The 21535-nt window shown below is 39.6% G+C and overlaps 9 protein-coding genes across 9 annotated transcripts; all 9 read right to left on the reverse strand.

Moving 5' to 3' along the window:
• LOC148599493 (uncharacterized) lies at positions 1 to 1137 on the reverse strand. The gene has a single exon (XM_088557327.1). It carries the CDS (start codon positions 1135 to 1137, stop codon positions 1 to 3), a length of 1137 nt encoding a protein of 378 aa, XP_088413453.1.
• A 6128-nt stretch (positions 1138 to 7265) lies between these two features.
• Positions 7266 to 8441, reverse strand: LOC148599494 (uncharacterized). The gene has a single exon (XM_088557328.1). The coding sequence runs from the start codon at positions 8439 to 8441 to the stop codon at positions 7266 to 7268; it is 1176 nt and encodes a 391-aa protein (XP_088413454.1).
• A 105-nt stretch (positions 8442 to 8546) lies between these two features.
• LOC148599495 (uncharacterized) lies at positions 8547 to 9044 on the reverse strand. The gene has a single exon (XM_088557332.1). It carries the CDS (start codon positions 9042 to 9044, stop codon positions 8547 to 8549), a length of 498 nt encoding a protein of 165 aa, XP_088413458.1.
• Positions 9045 to 9208: 164 nt separating this feature from the next.
• LOC148599496 (uncharacterized) lies at positions 9209 to 10084 on the reverse strand. Its single transcript, XM_088557337.1, has one exon. The coding sequence runs from the start codon at positions 10082 to 10084 to the stop codon at positions 9209 to 9211; it is 876 nt and encodes a 291-aa protein (XP_088413463.1).
• A 158-nt stretch (positions 10085 to 10242) lies between these two features.
• Positions 10243 to 11242, reverse strand: LOC148599497 (uncharacterized). The gene has a single exon (XM_088559832.1). It carries the CDS (start codon positions 11240 to 11242, stop codon positions 10256 to 10258), a length of 987 nt encoding a protein of 328 aa, XP_088415958.1. The 3' UTR covers positions 10243 to 10255.
• A 405-nt stretch (positions 11243 to 11647) lies between these two features.
• LOC148599498 (uncharacterized) lies at positions 11648 to 12493 on the reverse strand. Its single transcript, XM_088559835.1, has one exon. It carries the CDS (start codon positions 12458 to 12460, stop codon positions 11648 to 11650), a length of 813 nt encoding a protein of 270 aa, XP_088415961.1. The 5' UTR covers positions 12461 to 12493.
• Positions 12494 to 13080: 587 nt separating this feature from the next.
• Positions 13081 to 15581, reverse strand: LOC148599499 (uncharacterized). Its single transcript, XM_088559831.1, has 2 exons — positions 13733 to 15581; positions 13081 to 13189 (listed from the first exon to the last, which is right to left on the reverse strand). The coding sequence occupies exon 1, from the start codon at positions 15579 to 15581 to the stop codon at positions 14379 to 14381; it is 1203 nt and encodes a 400-aa protein (XP_088415957.1). The 3' UTR covers positions 13081 to 13189; positions 13733 to 14378.
• A 78-nt stretch (positions 15582 to 15659) lies between these two features.
• Positions 15660 to 17006, reverse strand: LOC148599500 (uncharacterized). Its single transcript, XM_088557338.1, has one exon. It carries the CDS (start codon positions 17004 to 17006, stop codon positions 15660 to 15662), a length of 1347 nt encoding a protein of 448 aa, XP_088413464.1.
• A 1753-nt stretch (positions 17007 to 18759) lies between these two features.
• Positions 18760 to 21004, reverse strand: LOC148599501 (uncharacterized). Its single transcript, XM_088559833.1, has 2 exons — positions 20845 to 21004; positions 18760 to 20301 (listed from the first exon to the last, which is right to left on the reverse strand). Exon 2 carries the CDS (start codon positions 19570 to 19572, stop codon positions 18760 to 18762), a length of 813 nt encoding a protein of 270 aa, XP_088415959.1. The 5' UTR covers positions 19573 to 20301; positions 20845 to 21004.
• Between the last annotated feature and the right edge of the window lie 531 nt (positions 21005 to 21535).

Genomic DNA, 21535 nt, shown 5'->3' on the forward strand with positions numbered 1-21535 from the left:
TCATCGACGCCAAAACACATCAGCCAAATACTGAACTCTTTTCCACTGAGCGTGGTACATGTCTTTACAGTCATATGAAACGTCCTTTGGAATGAGCACATTCGGTTTTTGAGTTATCAGCAAAGACGGTGTGAGTGGGAATGGCTCATCAGAATCTGACGAAACACAAGTTAGAGGTCGAGAGTTAATGATAGCCGACACTTCAGCAAGGAAAGTCACCAATACTTCGTGCGAGAGTTCTTTTTCGGGAAGCTGTGCCATCATTGAATCGAGGATGCGTCTAGTTGTTTGTATCATCCTTTCCCAGGAACCACCCATATGTGATGAGTGTGGGGAATTAAAATGCCACTCGATACCACTGTCAAACAAGTAGTCTTTGATCGGAGAGTCTTCGACACTAACTGCTTTTATGTCGAGATGATCAGTGGCTCCTACAAAATTAGTCCCACGATCAGAACGAATAAGTTTCACATCAACACGAATAGAGACGAATCTTTTGAAGGCGTTAATGAAACAGGAAGAGCTCATATCTTCAACAACTTCCAAATGAACGCCTCTTGTGGCCATACAAGTAAAGATTATCGCCCATCTCTTTGAATTAGCGACTCCGCCTCTCGTGCGTCGTGTTACCACAGACCACGGTTCAAAGGTGTCTATACCTACGGAGGTAAACGGCGGGTCAGGTTTTAGTCGGTCCTTTGGCAAATCAGCCATCATCTGTTGCTCAGTGCTACGACGCAGCTTTCTACACGTGACACACTTGTGTAAAATCGACGAAACCAATCGCTTTTGCCCAACAATCCAATAGCCAGCACTTCTAATGGCTCCAGATGTCAAATGACGGCCTTGATGTTGAGTCGTAGAATGATAGAAACGCACTATTAAAGTTGCGATCCAGCCTTTACTTGGCAATATTATAGGGTTTCGTTCATTTTCACTCACATTTGCCATATTGATGCGGCCTCCTACACGAATGCATCCTGAAGAATCAATGAATGGGTTCAGACCAGCAAGACTGCTGCCTTTTCCGACAGGTAGTTTGTGTTTTAAAGATTCTAATTCGTTTGCATAGAAATCTTGTTGAACGGCTTTGATGACGAATAACTCGGTCTCTCGAAATGATTCAGTTTTGTCCATAGACTTTCTTCTAGCAATGACTTTAATCAAGAATGTGACTCCACGAATAAGCGATTTCCAAGATCCAAATCTACAGAAACGATCTTATCCTAACGATTTCTAACTACTAACACTTTTGTTACAGGAGATTTCCGGACGCCCTTCGTGGTCTTTTTCTGGGTCTTGAAGATCATATGAAGTGTCACTTTTAGAGAAATTCATTTCAACAGTAGACATTTTATCCGGCGGACCTTTTAAACACATACTTCTTTCGAGATTTTCCGCGTTGACTGACCGAGTTCCAATATCAGCTGGATTGCGTTCTGTGTGAACATATGACCACTGTGTTGGTTTTGATAACTTATAAATCTTGGCGACTCTGTTGCTCACATATGTGTAAAATCTACGAGAAGAGTTGTATATGTAGCCTAAAACTACTTTACTGTCAGTATGATATCTTATGTTCGTGAGCGGAATACTGAGTTGATCAGATATAGTCTGTCCTAACTCTGTCGCTAGAACTGCCCCTCATAATTCCAATCTCGGAATTGTATGTCCATGCTGAGGCGCGACCTTTGCCTTGCCCATGATAAATCCTAGTTCGGGTTTCTTACTATCAGATTCGAGCTGCAAATATCCAACGGCTGCTATAGCCTTCTCGGAGGCATCTGAGTAAATGTGTACAGTCTTGATTTCAGAAGAACTAAACGAAATCGATATGAACATTCTAGATATTCTCAGATTCTCTAATGCAAACAATGAGGTTCTCCAATCGTCCCACTGTTCGAACTGACTAGGCGGAAGTGGGTCGTCCCACGAAGAATCTCCAGATTGAGTCATCACTGTTCGAAGAATAAGTTTTCCACGAACTGTCACAGGCGCTAAAAAGCCTAAAGGGTCGTATATGCTGTTTATTGTGGATAACATACCACGACGAGTATACGGTTTGATGCCGTTGTCAATTTGATACATGAAACTATCTGGGCTAAGATCCCAATTCATGCCTAGACTTCGTTGCACGGGATGAATTTCAGAGTCTAGATCCAAGTCCTTTAGTTCTTTCGTAAGGTCCTCAGAGTCGAAAGCGTTCATGACTTCCTCCTTATTCGAAGATATTTTATGCAGTCGCAAGCTACCAAATTTATGCAGCGCTTTTTGCGTCCTTTTCATCAAGTCTATCGCAGTTTCTGAAGTTGGCTGTGACGTTAATCCGTCGTCCACATAAAAATCTTTCGACACAAAGTTTGTCATATCTGATCCAAATTCAAGTTTCCCTTCAAGAGCTGTCCAAAGCTGGCCACTGCTGGGCTCGGGCTATTGCCAAACACATGGACACGCATTCTGTATATGGTAAGCGGTTTGGCAAAGTCATTGTCGGCATACCAAAAAAATCTTAGGTAATCTCTGTGTTCTATGTTCTTTGAATGTATAAAACATTTGTTCAATATCTCCCATCATAGCTACGGGTTCTTTCCTGAATCGAAGCAAGACGCCTAAAAGACTGCTCGTTAAGTCCTGACCACTCAAGAGTACATCATTTAGAGATATGTTATCGTACTTCGCCGATGAGTCGAAAACTGCTCGGAGTTGTCCAGGTTTTTTGGGGTGGTAAACACCGAAGATAGGTAAATACCACTGTTCTTGGTCTTGATCAATTTCTGGTGCAATTTCCGCATTACCTTTGTCGAGTATACCTTTCATAAAGGTGAAGAAATGTTCTCGTTTATCTTGATCTTTACGCAGATTAGCATCCAACATTCTCGCTCTCTTCAACGCTTGAGTTTTGTTATTAGGCAGACGAGGTCGTTCAAAACGGAACGGAAGTGGGGCTGTCCAATTGTTGTCGTCGTATTTCTGAAAATGTTCGTCCATTATACCAATAAACTCTCTATCATCTCTCGATAGTCCCGGTTTATCATCATCGACGGTACGTACGAAAAGATTTCCGCCTAATCCACTGGCTTTCGATTCCAAAATTGCAGTTTTCTCAACCTTCAGATCGTTTTCACACGGCGAAAATATTGAAAGTCGCTCGGTAGCACACCAGTATGCCTTCTTGACACGAGCTTCGTCTGGATAATGTTGTTTTCCGAGACACGTTTCTCCAATTATGGTCCACCCTAGAGGAAGTTTTTGCGCATAAGGAGAGTCGTGAGGTTCTACTATCTGATCCTGCACATGGTGTGCTTCTATCAAGTCACGACCGATAAGGAGAAGTATCTTAGACTCTGCATTCAATGGAGGAATGAACTTGGTGATATCTCGCAAATGAGGATGATATTTAGCGACTTCAGGAACTGGAATTTCATCTGGCGTATCCAGTAACTGATCATTTTCTAATATACTAGGCAACTCCAGTTCAGTGTTTTGATCGAGAGTTTCTACTACAAGTCCTTCAAGCTTCCTTCCAAAGATTTGAGACTTGGCATTACACGTAGAGAGTATGTAATCAGACATACTAGTTGATCCAAAATAATCAAAGAGTTCTGACTTTCCAAGTGTCCTATTTGATTGATCATCAAGAAGTGCATACACTTGTAATTTTCTGTGGGGTTCATCTCTCAAGAATACGTTCACTAGCACAATCTTGGCACATGACTTGCCTCCAAATCTATCATGACATATTTGTGTACACTTGGCGTTGACTGTTTTTTCTGGTCCTTTATCTTGACCCTGACCTGAGTCATTCGATGGCTCCCCACCATGCTTTGTAGAGCCTACGTTTCTCTGATTTCTATCCTTGTGGACGTGAAGAGCCGTAGCATGATCAGTCTTTTCACAATAACGACATTTGACAGTTTCATGGCAATCACGTGATATATGAGAGTTCGAATTGCAACATCGGAAGCATATTCTGTTTTGTCTTTCTATCTTGTATCGATTTCGAAAGAAATGCTCTACAGTCATTTAACGAATGATTTGAGCCATGAATCGGACATCTTTCCTGGTTTCCACTAGATATAGCCATATTGTTAGTCTCTACTTGTTCTACTGACTCATTTCTACGAACTATTAGCATTGAAAGGTTTACTCCTTGTGGCTACGGCATTCCTCTGTGTCGTTTCAGACGAAAAGCATGGATTGTTCTTTATCGTGCTCTGTTTATGAACAAAGTCAGCAAATATCCTAAAAGGCGGATAAATAGTACCATTCCTTTCATTGTAATCAACCGCGGTACGAGTCCATCTCTCTTGTAGGTGAATAGGAAGTTTACCAACTATGGGTTTCACTCCTACGGAACAATCGAAGTATGAAAAAAGACATCCATAGCTTTCATTTTCCTTTATAGAGACGATCTCTGCCAAAATATCTGACAGTACATATAATTTCGAGTAGTCATTTGTGATTCGTGGAAAGTTATCAAGTTTCTTTCTAATCGCTTGATCGATGTGTTCGGGGCTGCCATATCGTTCGTCTAATCTAGCCCAAATTAGTCTTACAGCCTTTTCTGGATCGTATGTGTTTGCTGCTTTTATGCTCTGAACATGTGATCGAGATTCAGATCCGGTCCATTTCACAAGAAGATCAATTTCTTCTGACGCATCAACTCGGATTTCATTGACTATTTTCTTGAAACTAGACTTCCATGAAGGAAAGAATTCAGGACGATCATCAAAGGTATTGAATCTTAAGTGTAGTAGGTCACGTTTCAACAAAAACGAAGTGAAGTCTGATGCAATCGATTGTATTTTGTGATTGTTGTTAGTATCAGGATATTCGTGCTCTTTCTGATTGTCATTGACGGAATTAGGCACAAATGGAGCTGAATTTGGATTCAAATGTGACGAAAACGTAGAAGTAGCAGGCTCAGAATCAAATCGAGTTCGAGGTAAATGAAAGCTGATTGTCGGTTTATCACGTTTCGATGAAGTTTTGTCCAATACAGGAGGTGTCGAATCTTTAGAAGTTTTTGGATCATTTACAAACGTAACGGGTGCTAAACGATCGACGTACACTGCTGTCTTTATCTTAGCGTCAAGCGGCGGTTCATAAATGACTTGTGACAGATCCTCCTCAAACTCGGATTCTAAAACACCCACGACGGCTTCGGTAGCTGCAGCTTCCTTTTTCATTGAAAGTAAGTCCAAATCCGCTTTCAAATCAGCCTTATGTTTAACTAGCCTAGCTACTTCAACAGTTTCTTGCATTTCTAACAGTGCATTTTCTTTCAGCAGTGCAGCTTCCTTTTCTGCATAGAAAGCTCTAATTTTTGCTTCTTCAGCCCTGGCCTTTGCCATAGCAAGAGATGATCCTGTTGAAGATCTGTTTATGCGATTTACTCCGTTCACGTGAATGTCTACTATGTGATAATCTTTCATCTTCTGTCAAGGCTTTTATGTAAACATTGATTCGACGTGAATCTCTCTCCACAATTTGAGAAAACTCGTTTATCTCGTATCGAATTTCTTGAATTGCATCGGCACATTCATCTGTATTTGTGCGACTCAGGAAATCCATGTACTCCTGGCGTAGTTTGTCAAATTTCGATGTACGTGAAATAATTTCTTTTCTTAAGTCTTCGAGAGAACTTAAGTCATTTGAATATGCTTCAATGTTTCTGACGAGAAGTTGTAAATCACTTTTAACAACAGCTAATTTCAAGGTAAAGGTTCTTTTTCTGTTATCGAATAGTTCTTTCCCTTTAAGAGTCAATTTTCGAACACGAGTCTCTGTAGAAGTTTCAACATACTCCTCAGTATCCTCTAAATCAGGTTGAACTACATTGTCAATTTCTTCTGACTTATCACCAGAATCTGCCATTTTCGATTGTCACATCCAAATAATATGATGCCAAGTAATCTTCTTACTGTTCTGCCTCCCAATTATTTGCTTCAAATAAAAGGACTACAGAAAAGTTAACCACTTTATTACATCGCAATCCTCACAAGTAGCATGGTACATGATATGCTGATGAACGATTGAAATGATGTGTATATGTAGTCAATTGATGGTAAGAAGCTGAAAAATACAAATAAAGCCCTATGTAACACCGAACTACTAAATATAGCATATAAATAACAATAACATACAAAGTATCAAAAAACACATTATGACACAAAAAGTCCTTCATACATGATACTTAAAAAATGTTCATAGTTCGACCAAAATATCATTCAAACATGTGAAAAGGTTGGACATACACTTAACTTTGTTCAAAGATCAGAAATATTCAAAAATCCAAAAATCAGTGCTTTTGCATTGATAAACTGGCTTTCCATACTTTTGGAAACTCAAAAATAGAGGGGTGTTAGACAAAAACTTTACGAAAATTTAACAACATGTTTATGGGTAAAAAGTGTGTAATGCTATACAATATTGTCTAAAATAACATATTGCAATCATGAATTCAAGGTAAGTAATGACGTAATCGATAATTTTAGCACAGGTAGGTATGTTGTCGAAATGACATAACAAAAAACGTTGAAACTTCAACAAAATGCATAAAACTTATCTATGTTCATAATACTAAATGCAGATATTAATAATTAATGCAAAAACTTACATTGTGCCGGGTTATGGCGACTATGTTTGGTTTGTTTACGTTTGCATTTCAAAAAATAGAGGATAGAGTCTGTAGGGAATGAAACAAACAATTAATATAAAACAATATCTAGTGCACAAAGACGGACGGTGGAGTGTTAATAAATGCGGAGCCAGTACACTCCCCGCCTGGCATCTTATGTTGCCACCTAAACATCAACTTTCGTTGGCAATAGTACTACCAGTTCGGTAACTGGTCTGACGAAATTGTACTTTTTCACACAATTATTGTCAATAGTACGAGCAATTTGTACCTCAGCTTTACGAACTAATTTGTCAGAACTTGGAAACACTTTCACAATAATTCCCATTGGCCAAGATAGACGGTTGACTTGTTTGTCTTTGAGCAACACAATATCTCCTTCACTGAGATTGTCAGACGGTTCAATCCATTTCCTACGACTTTGAAGCGACTGTAAATAATCTATACGCCATCGACGCCAAAACACATCAGCCAAATACTGAACTCTTTTCCGCTGAGCGTGGTACATGTCTTTACAGTCATATGAAACGTCCTTTGGAATGAGCACATTCGGTTTTTGAGTTATCAGCAAAGACGGTGTGAGTGGGAATGGCTCATCAGAATCTGACGAAACACAAGTTAGAGGTCAAGAGTTAATGATAGCCGACACTTCAGCAAGGAAAGTCACCAATACTTCGTGCGAGAGTTCTTTTTCGGGAAGCTGTGCCATCATTGAATCGAGGATGCGTCTAGTTGTTTGTATCATCCTTTCCCAGGAACCACCCATAAGTGATGAGTGTTGGGAATTAAAATGCCACTCGATACCATTGTCAAACAAGTAGTCTTTGATCGGAGAGTCTTCGACACTAACTGCTTTTATGCCGAGATGATCAGTGGCTCCTACAAAATTAGTCCCACGATCAGAACGAATACGTTTCACATCACCACGAATAGAGACGAATCTTTTGAAGGCGTTAATGAAACAGGAAGAGCTCATATCTTCAACAACTTCCAAATGAACGCTTCTTGTGGCAATACAAGTAAAGATTATCGCCCATCTCTTTGAATTAGCGACTCCGCCTCTCGTGCGTCGTGTTACCACAGACCACGGTCCAAAGGTGTCTATACCTACGGAGGTAAACGGCGGATCAGGTTTTAGTCGGTCCTTTAGCAAATCAGCCATCATCTGTTGCTCAGTGCTACGACGCAGCTTTCTACACGTGACACACTTGTGTAAAATCGACGAAACCAATCGCTTTTGCCCAAAAATCCAATAGCCAGCACTTCTAATGGCTCCAGATGTCAAATGACGGCCTTCATGTTGAGTCGTAGAATGGTAGAAACGCACTATTAAAGTTGCGATCCAGCCTTTACTTGGCAATATTATAGGGTTTCGTTCATCTTCACTCACATTTGCCATATTGATGCGGCCTCCTACACGAATGCATCCTGAAGAATCAATGAATGGGTTCAGACCAGCAAGACTGCTGCCTTTTCCGACAGGTAGTTTGTGTTTTAAAGATTCTAATTCGTTTTCATAGAAATCTTGTTGAACGGCTTTGATGACGAATAACTCGGTCTCTCGAAATGATTCAGTTTTGTCCATAGACTTTCTTCTAGCAATGACTTTAATCAAGAATGTAACTCCACGAATAAGCGATTCCCAAGATCCAAATCTACAGAAACGATCTGATCCTAACGATTTCTGACTACTAACACTTTTGTTACAGGAAATTTCCGCACGCACTTCGTTGTCTTTTTCTGGGTCTTGAAGATCATATGAAGTGTCACTTTTAGAGAGATTCATTTCATCAGTAGACATTTTATCCGGCGGACCTTTTAACCACATACTTCTTTCGAGATTTTCCGCGTTTACTGACCGAGTTCCAATATCAGCTGGGTTGCGTTCTGTGTGAACATATGACCACTATGTTGGTTTTGATAACTTATGAATCTTGGCGACTCTGTTGCTCACATATGTGTAAAATCTACGAGAAGAGTTGTAGATGTAGCCTAAAACTACCTTACTGTCAGTATGATATCTTATGTCCGTGAGCGGAATACTGAGTTGATCAGATATAGTCTGTCCTAACTCTGTCGCTAGAACTGCCCCGCATAATTCCAATCTCGGAATTGTATGTCCATGCTGAGGCGCGACCTTTGCCTTGCCCGTGATAAATCCTAGTCCGGGTTTCTTACTATCAGATTCGAGCTGTAAATATCCAACGGCTGCTATAGCCTTCTCGGAGGCATCTGAGTAAATGTGTACAGTCTTGATTTCAGAAGAACTAAACGAAATCGGTACGAACATTCTAGATATTCTCAGATTCTCTAATGCAAACAATGAGGTTCTCCAATCGTCCCACTGTTCGAACTGACTAGGCGGAAGTGGGTCGTCCCACGAAGAATCTCCTGATTGAGTCATCACTATTCGAAGAATAAGTTTTCCACGAACTGTCACAGGCGCTAAAAAGCCTAAAGGGTCGTATATGCTGTTTATTGTGGATAACATACCACAACGAGTATACGGTTTGATGCCGTTGTCAATTTGATACATGAAACTATCTGAGCTAAGATCCCAATTCATGCCTAGACTTCGTTGCACGGGAAGAATTTCAGAGTCTCAAGATCCAAGTCCTTTAGTTCTTTCGCAAGGTCCTCAGAGTCGAAAGCGTTCATGACTTCCTCCTTATTCGAAGATATTTTATGCAGTCGCAAGTTACCAAATTTATGCAGCGCTTTTTGCGTCCTTTTCATCAAGTCTATCGCAGTTTCTGAAGTTGGCTGTGACGTTAATCCGTCGTCCACATTAAAATCTTTCGACACAAAGTTTGTCATATCTGATCCAAATTGAAGTTTCCCTTTAAGAGCTGTTCTGCGAAGTCCAAAGCTGGCCACAGCTGGGCTCGGGCTATTGCCAAACACATGGACACGCATTCTGTATATGGTAAGCGGTTTGGCAAAGTCATTGTCGGCATACCAAAAAAATCTTAGGTAATCTCTGTGTTCTATGTTGACTTTGAATGCATAAAACATTTGTTCAATATCTCCCATCATAGCTACGGGTTCTTTCCTGAATAGAAGCAAGACGCCTAAAAGACTGTTCGTTAAGTCCTGACCACTCAAGAGTACATCATTTAGAGATATGTTATCGTACTTCGCCGATGAGTCGAAAACTGCTCGGAGTTTTCCAGGTTTTTTTGGGGTGGTAAACACCGAAGATAGGTAAATACCACTGTTCTTGGTCTTGATCAATTTCTGGTGCAATTTCCGCATTACCTTTGTCAGTATACCTTTCATAAAGGTGAAGAAATGTTCTCGTTTATCTTTACGCAGATTAGCATCCAACATTCTTGCTCTCTTCAACGCTTGAGTTTTGTTATTAGGCAGACGAGGTCGTTCAAAACGGAACGGAAGTGGGGCTGTCCAATTGTTTTCGTCGTCTTTCTGAAAATGTTCGTCCATTATACCAATAAACTCTCTATCATCTCTCGATAGTCCCGGTTTATCATCATCGACGGTACGTACGAAAACATTTTCGCCTAATCCACTGGCTTTCGATGCCAAAATTGCAGTTTCCTCAACCTTCAGATCATTTTCACACGGCGGAAATATTGAAAGTCGCTCGGTAGCACACTAGTATGTCTTCTTGACACGAGCTTCGTCTGGATAATGTTGTTTTCCGAGACACGTTTCTCCGATTATGGTCCACCCTAGAGGAAGTTTTTGCGCATAAGGAGAGTCGTGAGGTCCTACTATCTGATCCTGCACATGGTGTGCTTCTATCAAGTCACGACCGATAAGGAGAAGTATCTTAGACTCTGCATTCAATGGAGGAATGAACTTGGCGATATCTCGCAAATGAGGATGATATTTAGCGACTTCAGGAACTGGAATTTCATCTGGCGTATCCGGTAACTGATCATTTTCTAATATACTAGGCAACTCCAGTTCAGTGTTTTGATCGAGAGTTTCTACTACAAGTCCTTCAAGCTTACTTCCAGAGATTTGAGACTTGCCATTACACGTAGAGAGTATGTAATTAGACATACTAGTTGATCCAAAATAATCAAAGAGTTCTGACTTTCCAAGTGTCCTATTTGATTGATCATCAAGAAGTGCATACACTTGTAATTTTCTGTGGGGTTCATCTCTCAAGAATACGTTCACTAGCACAATCTTGGCACATGACTTGCCTCCAAATCTATCATGACATATTTGTGTACACTTGGCGTTGACTGTTTTTTCTGGTCCTTTATCTTGACCCTGACCTGAGTAATTCGATGGCTCCCCGCCATGCTTTGTAGAGCCTACGTTTCTATGATTTCTATCCTTGTGGACGTGAAGAGCCGTAGCATGATCAGTCTTTTCACAATAACGACATTTGACAGTTTCATGGCAATCACGTGATATATGAGAGTTCGAATTGCAACATCGGAAGCACATTCTGTTTTGTCTGAGGATTCGCTTTCTATCTTGTATCGATTTCGGAAGAAATGCTCTACAGTCATTTAACGAACGATTTGAGCCATGAATCGGACATCTTTCCTGGTTTCCACTAGATATAGCCATATTGTTAGTCTCTACTTGTTCTACTGACTCATTTCTACGAACTATTAGCATTGAAAATTTACTCCTTGTGGCTACGGCATTCCTCTGTGTCGTTTCAAACGAAAAGCATGGATTGTTCTTTATCGTGCTCTGTTTATGAACAAAGTCAGCAAATATCCTAAAAGGCGGATAAATAGTACCATTCCTTTCATTGTAATCAACCGCGGTACGAGTCCATCTCTCTTGTAGGCGAATAGGAAGTTTAGCAACTATGGGTTTCACTCCTACGGAACAATCGAAGTATGAAAAAAGACATCCATAGCTTTCGTTTTACTTTATAGAGACGATCTCTGCCAAAATATCTGACAGTACATATAATTTCGAGTAGTCATTTGTGATTCGTGGAAAGTTATCAAGTTTCTTTCTAATCGCTTGATCGATGTGTTCGGGGCTGCCATATCGTTCGTCTAATCTAGCCTAAATTAGTCTTACCGCCTTTTCTGGATCGTATGTGTTTGCTACTTTTATGCTCTGAACATGTGATCGAGATTCAGATCCGGTCCATTTCACAAGAAGATCAATTTCTTCTGACGCATCAACTCGGATTTCATTGACTATTTTCTTGAAACTAGACTTCCATGAAGGATAGAATTCAGGACGATCATCAAAGGTATTGAATCTTGAGTGTAGTAGGTCACGTTTCAACAAAAACGAAGTGAAGTCTGATGCAATCGATTGTACTTTGTGATTGTTGTTAGTATCAGGATATTCGTGATCTTTCTGATTGTCATTGACGGAATTAGGCACAAATGGAGCTGAATTTGGATTCAAATGTGACGAAAACGTAGAAGTAGCAGGCTCAGAATCAAATCGAGTTCGAGGTAAATGAAAGCTGATTGTTGGTTTATCACATTTCGATGAAGTTTTGTCCAATACAGGAGGTGTCGAATCTTCAGAAATTTTTGGATCATTTACAAACGTAACGGGTGCTAAACGATCGACGTACACTGCTGTCTTTATCTTAGCGTCAAGCGGCGGTTCATCAATGACTTGTGACAGATCCTCCTCAAACTCGGATTCTAAAACACCCACGACGGCTTCGGTAGCTGCAGCTTCCTTTTTCATTGAAAGTAAGTCCAAATCCGCTTTCAAATCAGCCTTATGTTTAACTCGCCTGTCTGCTTCAACAGTTTCTTGCATTTCTAACAGTGCATTTTCTTTCAGTAGTGCAGCTTCCTTTTCTGCATAGAAAGCTCTATTTTTTGCTTCTTCGGCCCTGGCCTTTGCCATAGCAAGAGATGACCCTGTTGAAGACTGTGACGATTGTTTATGCGATCTACTCCGTTCACGTGAATGTCTACTATGTGATAATCTTTCATCTTCTATCAAGGCTTTTATGTAAACATTGATTCGACGTGAATCTCTCTCCACAATTTGAGAAAACTCGTTTATCTCGTATCAAATTTCTTGAATTGCATCGGCACATTCATCTGTATTTGTGCGACTCAGGAAACCCATGTACTCCTGGCATAGTTTGTCAAATTTCGATGTACGTGAAATAATTTCTTTTCTTAAGTCTTCGAGAGAACTTAAATCATTTGAATATGCTTCAATGTTTCTGACGAGAAGTTGTAAATCACTTTTAACAACAGCTAATTTCAAGGTAAAGTTTCTTTTTCTGTTATCGAATAGTTCTTTCCCTTTAAGAGTCAATTTTCGAACACGAGTCTCTGTAGAAGTTTCAACATACTCCTCAGTATCCTCTAAATCAGGTTGAACTACATTGTCAATTTCTTCTGACTTATCACCAGAATTTGCCATTTTCGATTGTCACATCCAAATAATATGATGCCAAGTAATCTTCTTACTGTTCTGCTTCCCAATTATTTGCTTCAAATAAAAAGACTACAGAGAAGTTAACCACTTTATTACATCGCAATCCTCACAAGTAGCATGGTACATGATATGCTGATGAACGATTGAAATGATGTGTATATGTAGTCAATTGATGGTAAGAAGCTGAAAAATACAAATAAAGCCCTATGTAACACCGAACTACTAAATATAGCATATAAATAACAATAACATACAAAGTATCAAAAAACACATTATGACACAAAAAGTCCTTCATACATGATACTTAAAAAATGTTCATAGTTCGACCAAAATATCATTCAAACATGTGAAAAGGTTGGACATACACTTAACTTTGTTCAAAGATCAGAAATATTCAAAAATCCAAAAATCAGTGCTTTTGCATTGATAATTGGCTTTCCATACTTTTGGAAACTCAAAAATAGAGGGGTGTTAGACAAAAACTTTACGAAAATTTAACAACGTGTTTATGGGTAAAAAGTGTGTAATGCTATACAATATTGTCTCAAATAACATATTGCAATCATGAATTCAAGGTAAGTAATGACGTAATCGATAATTTTAGCACAGGTAGGTATGTTGTCGAAATGACATAACAAAAAACGTTGAAACTTCAACAAAATGCATAAAACTTATCTATGTTCATAATACTAAATGCAGATATTAATAATTAATGCAAAAACTTACATTGTGCCGGGTTATGGCGACTATGTTTGGTTTGTTTACGTTTGCATTTCAAAAAATAGAGGATAGAGTCTGTAGGGAATGAAACAAACAATTAATATAAAACAATATCTAGTGCACAAAGACGGACGGTGGAGTGTTAATAAATGCGGAGTCAGTACACTCCCCGCCTGGCATCTTATGTTGCCACCTAAACATCAACTTTCGTTGGCAATAGTACTACCAGTTCGGTAACTGGTCTGACGAAATTGTACTTTTTCACACAATTATTGTCAATAGTACGAGCAATCTGTACCTCAGCTTTACGAACTAATTTGTCAGAACTTGGAAACACTTTCACAATAATTCCCATTGGCCAAGATAGACGGTTGACTTGTTTGTCTTTGAGCAACACAATATCTCCTTCACTGAGATTGTCAGACGGTTCAATCCATTTCCTACGACTTTGAAGCGACTGTAAATAATCTATACGCCATCGACGCCAAAACACATCAGCCAAATACTGAACTCTTTTCCACTGAGCGTGGTACATGTCTTTACAGTCATATGAAACGTCCTTTGGAATGAGCACATTCGGTTTTTGAGTTATCAGCAAAGACGGAGTGAGTGGGAATGGCTCATCAGAATCTGACGAAACACAAGTTAGAGGTCAAGAGTTAATGATAGCCGACACTTCAGCAAGGAAAGTCACCAATACTTCGTGCGAGAGTTCTTTTTCGGGAAGCTGTGCCATCATTGAATCGAGGATGCGTCTAGTTGTTTGTATCATCCTTTCCCAGGAACCACCCATAAGTGATGAGTGTTGGGAATTAAAATGCCACTCGATACCATTGTCAAACAAGTAGTCTTTGATCGGAGAGTCTTCGACACTAACTGCTTTTATGCCGAGATGATCAGTGGCTCCTACAAAATTAGTCCCACGATCAGAACGAATACGTTTCACATCACCACGAATAGAGACGAATCTTTTGAAGGCGTTAATGAAACAGGAAGAGCTCATATCTTCAACAACTTCCAAATGAACGCTTCTTGTGGCAATACAAGTAAAGATTATCGCCCATCTCTTTGAATTAGTGACTCCGCCTCTCGTGCGTCGTGTTACCACAGACCACGGTCCAAAGGTGTCTATACCTACGGAGGTAAACGGCGGATCAGGTTTTAGTCGGTCCTTTAGCAAATCAGCCATCATCTGTTGCTCAGTGCTACGACGCAGCTTTCTACACGTGACACACTTGTGTAAAATCGACGAAACCAATCGCTTTTGCCCAAAAATCCAATAGCCAGCACTTCTAATGGCTCCAGATGTCAAATGACGGCCTTCATGTTGAGTCGTAGAATGGTAGAAACGCACTATTAAAGTTGCGATCCAGCCTTTACTTGGCAATATTATAGGGTTTCGTTCATCTTCACTCACATTTGCCATATTGATGCGGCCTCCTACACGAATGCATCCTGAAGAATCAATGAATGGGTTCAGACCAGCAAGACTGCTGCCTTTTCCGACAGGTAGTTTGTGTTTTAAAGATTCTAATTCGTTTTCATAGAAATCTTGTTGAACGGCTTTGATGACGAATAACTCGGTCTCTCGAAATGATTCAGTTTTGTCCATAGACTTTCTTCTAGCAATGACTTTAATCAAGAATGTAACTCCACGAATAAGCGATTCCCAAGATCCAAATCTACAGAAACGATCTGATCCTAACGATTTCTGACTACTAACACTTTTGTTACAGGAAATTTCCGCACGCACTTCGTTGTCTTTTTCTGGGTCTTGAAGATCATATGAAGTGTCACTTTTAGAGAGATTCATTTCATCAGTAGACATTTTATCCGGCGGACCTTTTAACCACATACTTCTTTCGAGATTTTCCGCGTTTACTGACCGAGTTCCAATATCAGCTGGGTTGCGTTCTGTGTGAACATATGACCACTATGTTGGTTTTGATAACTTATGAATCTTGGCGACTCTGTTGCTCACATATGTGTAAAATCTACGAGAAGAGTTGTAGATGTAGCCTAAAACTACCTTACTGTCAGTATGATATCTTATGTCCGTGAGCGGAATACTGAGTTGATCAGATATAGTCTGTCCTAACTCTGTCGCTAGAACTGCCCCGCATAATTCCAATCTCGGAATTGTATGTCCATGCTGAGGCGCGACCTTTGCCTTGCCCATGATAAATCCTAGTCCGGGTTTCTTACTATCAGATTCGAGCTGTAAATATCCAACGGCTGCTATAGCCTTCTCGGAGGCATCTGAGTAAATGTGTACAGTCTTGATTTCAGAAGAACTAAACGAAATCGGTACGAACATTCTAGATATTCTCAGATTCTCTAATGCAAACAATGAGGTTCTCCAATCGTCCCACTGTTCGAACTGACAAGGCGGAAGTGGGTCGTCCCACGAAGAATCTCCAGATTGAGTCATCACTATTCGAAGAATAAGTTTTCCACGAACTGTCACAGGCGCTAAAAAGCCTAAAGGGTCGTATATGCTGTTTATTGTGGATAACATACCACAACCAGTACACGGTTTGATGCCGTTGTCAATTTGATACATGAAACTATCTGAGCTAAGATCCCAATTCATGCCTAGACTTCGTTGCACGGGAAGAATTTCAGAGTCAAGATCCAAGTCCTTTAGTTCTTTCGCAAGGTCCTCAGAGTCGAAAGCGTTCATGACTTCCTCCTTATTCGAAGATATTTTATGCAGTCGCAAGTTACCAAATTTATGCAGCGCTTTTTGCGTCCTTTTCATCAAGTCTATCGCAGTTTCTGAAGTTGGCTGTGACGTTAATCCGTCGTCCACATTAAAATCTTTCGACACAAAGTTTGTCATATCTGATCCAAATTTAAGTTTCCCTTCAAGAGCTGTTCTGCGAAGTCCAAAGCTGGCCACAGCTGGGCTCGGGCTATTGCCAAACACATGGACACGCATTCTGTATATGGTAAGCGGTTTGGCAAAGTCATTGTCGGCATACCAAAAAAATCTTAGGTAATCTCTGTGTTCTATGTTGACTTTGAATGCATAAAACATTTGTTCAATATCTCCCATCATAGCTACGGGTTCTTTCCTGAATAGAAGCAAGACGCCTAAAAGACTGTTCGTTAAGTCCTGACCACTCAAGAGTACATCATTTAGAGATATGTTATCGTACTTCGCCGATGAGTCGAAAACTGCTCGGAGTTTTCCAGGTTTTTTTGGGGTGGTAAACACCGAAGATAGGTAAATACCACTGTTCTTGGTCTTGATCAATTTCTGGTGCAATTTCCGCATTACCTTTGTCGAGTATACCTTTCATAAAGGTGAAGAAATGTTCTCGTTTATCTTTACGCAGATTGGCATCCAACATTCTTGCTCTCTTCAACGCTTGAGTTTTGTTATTAGGCAGACGAGGTCGTTCAAAACGGAACGGAAGTGGGGCTGTCCAATTGTTTTCGTCGTCTTTCTGAAAATGTTCGTCCATTATACCAATAAACTCTCTATCATCTCTCGACAGTCCCGGTTTATCATCATCGACGGTACGTACGAAAACATTTTCGCCTAATCCACTGGCTTTCGATGCCAAAATTGCAGTTTCCTCAACCTTCAGATCATTTTCACACGGCGGAAATATTGAAAGTCGCTCGGTAGCACACTAGTATGTCTTCTTGACACGAGCTTCGTCTGGATAATGTTGTTTTCCGAGACACGTTTCTCCGATTATGGTCCACCCTAGAGGAAGTTTTTGCGCATAAGGAGAGTCGTGAGGTCCTACTATCTGATCCTGCACATGGTGTGCTTCTATCAAGTCACGACCGATAAGGAGAAGTATCTTAGACTCTGCATTCAATGGAGGAATGAACTTGGCGATATCTCGCAAATGAGGATGATATTTAGCGACTTCAGGAACTGGAATTTCATCTGGCGTATCCGGTAACTGATCATTTTCTAATATACTAGGCAACTCCAGTTCAGTGTTTTGATCGAGAGTTTCTACTACAAGTCCTTCAAGCTTCCTTCCAGAGATTTGAGACTTGCCATTACACGTACAGAGTATGTAATCAGACATACTAGTTGATCCAAAATAATCAAAGAGTTCTGACTTTCCAAGTGTCCTATTTGATTGATCATCAAGAAGTGCATACACTTGTAATTTTCTGTGGGGTTCATCTCTCAAGAATAAGTTCACTAGCACAATCTTGGCACATGACTTGCCTCCAAATCTATCATGACATATTTGTGTACACTTGGCGTTGACTGTTTTTTCTGGTCCTTTATCTTGACCCTGACCTGAGTAATTCGATGGCTCCCCGCCATGCTTTGTAGAGCCTACGTTTCTATGATTTCTATCCTTGTGGACGTGAAGAGCCGTAGCATGATCAGTCTTTTCACAATAACGACATTTGACAGTTTCATGGCAATCACGTGATATATGAGAGTTCGAATTGCAACATCGGAAGCACATTCTGTTTTGTCTGAGGATTCGCTTTCTATCTTGTATCGATTTCGGAAGAAATGCTCTACAGTCATTTAACGAACGATTTGAGCCATGAATCGGACATCTTTCCTGGTTTCCACTAGATATAGCCATATTGTTAGTCTCTACTTGTTCTACTGACTCATTTCTACGAACTATTAGCATTGAAAATTTACTCCTTGTGGCTACGGCATTCCTCTGTGTCGTTTCAAACGAAAAGCATGGATTGTTCTTTATCGTGCTCTGTTTATGAACAAAGTCAGCAAATATCCTAAAAGGCGGATAAATAGTACCATTCCTTTCATTGTAATCAACCGCGGTACGAGTCCATCTCTCTTGTAGGCGAATAGGAAGTTTAGCAACTATGGGTTTCACTCCTACGGAACAATCGAAGTATGACAAAAGACATCCATAGCTTTCGTTTTACTTTATAGAGACGATCTCTGCCAAAATATCTGACAGTACATATAATTTCGAGTAGTCATTTGTGATTCGTGGAAAGTTATCAAGTTTCTTTCTAATCGCTTGATCGATGTGTTCGGGGCTGCCATATCGTTCGTCTAATCTAGCCTAAATTAGTCTTACCGCCTTTTCTGGATCGTATGTGTTTGCTACTTTTATGCTCTGAACATGTGATCGAGATTCAGATCCGGTCCATTTCACAAGAAGATCAATTTCTTCTGACGCATCAACTCGGATTTCATTGACTATTTTCTTGAAACTAGACTTCCATGAAGGATAGAATTCAGGACGATCATCAAAGGTATTGAATCTTGAGTGTAGTAGGTCACGTTTCAACAAAAACGAAGTGAAGTCTGATGCAATCGATTGTACTTTGTGATTGTTGTTAGTATCAGGATATTCGTGATCTTTCTGATTGTCATTGACGGAATTAGGCACAAATGGAGCTGAATTTGGATTCAAATATGACGAAAACGTAGAAGTAGCAGGCTCAGAATCAAATCGAGTTCGAGGTAAATGAAAGCTGATTGTTGGTTTATCACATTTCGATGAAGTTTTGTCCAATACAGGAGGTGTCGAATCTTTAGAAATTTTTGGATCATTTACAAACGTAACGGGTGCTAAACGATCGACGTACACTGCTGTCTTTATCTTAGCGTCAAGCGGCGGTTCATCAATGACTTGTGACAGATCCTCCTCAAACTCGGATTCTAAAACACCCACGACGGCTTCGGTAGCTGCAGCTTCCTTTTTCATTGAAAGTAAGTCCAAATCCGCTTTCAAATCAGCTTTATGCTTAACTAGCCTGTCTGCTTCAACAGTTTCTTGCATTTCTAACAGTGCATTTTCTTTCAGTAGTGCAGCTTCCTTTTCTGCATAGAAAGCTCTATTTTTTGCTTCTTCGGCCCTGGCCTTTGCCATAGCAAGAGATGATCCTGTTGAAGACTGTGACGATTGTTTATGCGATCTACTCCGTTCACGTGAATGTCTACTATGTGATAATCTTTCATCTTCTATCAAGGCTTTTATGTAAACATTGATTCGACGTGAATCTCTCTCCACAATTTGAGAAAACTCGTTTATCTCGTATCAAATTTCTTGAATTGCATCGGCACATTCATCTGTATTTGTGCGACTCAGGAAACCCATGTACTCCTGGCATAGTTTGTCAAATTTCGATGTACGTGAAATAATTTCTTTTCTTATGTCTTCGAGAGAACTTAAATCATTTGAATATGCTTCAATGTTTCTGACGAGAAGTTGTAAATCACTTTTAACAACAGCTAATTTCAAGGTAAAGTTTCTTTTTCTGTTATCGAATAGTTCTTTCCCTTTAAGAGTCAATTTTCGAACACGAGTCTCTGTAGAAGTTTCAACATACTCCTCAGTATCCTCTAAATCAGGTTGAACTACATTGTCAATTTCTTCTGACTTATCACCAGAATTTGCCATTTTCGATTGTCACATCCAAATAATATGATGCCAAGTAATCTTCTTACTGTTCTGCTTCCCAATTATTTGCTTCAAATAAAAAGACTACAGAGAAGTTAACCACTTTATTACATCGCAATCCTCACAAGTAGCATGGTACATGATATGCTGATGAACGATTGAAATGATGTGTATATGTAGTCAATTGATGGTAAGAAGCTGAAAAATACAAATAAAGCCCTATGTAACACCGAACTACTAAATATAGCATATAAATAACAATAACATACAAAGTATCAAAAAACACATTATGACACAAAAAGTCCTTCATACATGATACTTAAAAAATGTTCATAGTTCGACCAAAATATCATTCAAACATGTGAAAAGGTTGGACATACACTTAACTTTGTTCAAAGATCAGAAATATTCAAAAATCCAAAAATCAGTGCTTTTGCATTGATAAACTGGCTTTCCATACTTTTGGAAACTCAAAAATAGAGGGGTGTTAGACAAAAACTTTACGAAAATTTAACAACGTGTTTATGGGTAAAAAGTGTGTAATGCTATACAATATTGTCTCAAATAACATATTGCAATCATGAATTCAAGGTAAGTAATGACGTAATCGATAATTTTTGCACAGGTAGGTATGTTGTCGAAATGACATAACAAAAAACGTTGAAACTTCAACAAAATGCATAAAACTTATCTATGTTCATAATACTAATGCAGATATTAATAATAAATGCAAAAACTTACATTGTGCCGGGTTATGGCGACTATGTTTGGTTTGTTTACGTTTGCATTTTCACAAAAAATAGAGGATAGAGTCTGTAGGGGAATGAAACAAACAATTAATATAAAACAATATCAAGTGCACAAAGACGGACGGTGTAGTGTTAATAAATGCGGAGTCAGTACAAAAGTAGTCGTTATCTCATATATTTAGTCACCCTTTCTTCCTCGTTACACAGTGTGGTTGTTTATTCGATTTCTGTGCAACATATAAGAGTTGCAAATACAATTTTACTTTATCACTTTCAAATATCTATTGTTCGGATCCGGATTTACCATAAATTATTTAACGAAACCAGTACTGCAAAATTCAAATTTAAAATCTCTTAAAACACTGAGGCTCTGTTCGATGTAATGCACATTGTAAAACATCTCGGAGCTAGATTCGGCTTCCTTTTTCGAAATTTGTGGCTTTGAGTAAGCGACAAACGTCACTTTGCGGGTAAGTTCAATCTCAAAATTTTTCAATGAAAGATTCCGATTTGTAAATCCGGTTCTGGTGTATTCATCTGCGCCATGAAAACTGATTTGTTCGACGTGTCATAGTTTTCCTTTCCCCTTTCGTCTACCCCTGACTTGACTTTTTTATGAGCAACTCGGCGGGTGTTTCTAGAAAAGCAGAGGACGCTTACCCTACCGTTGCACCTGGTCCATG

Source organism: Perna viridis, chromosome 13 (assembly GCF_037379345.1).
Source record: "Perna viridis isolate PV_CMFRI_1.1 ecotype Kerala chromosome 13, ASM3737934v1, whole genome shotgun sequence".
NCBI lineage: Eukaryota > Metazoa > Mollusca > Bivalvia > Mytilida > Mytilidae > Perna > Perna viridis.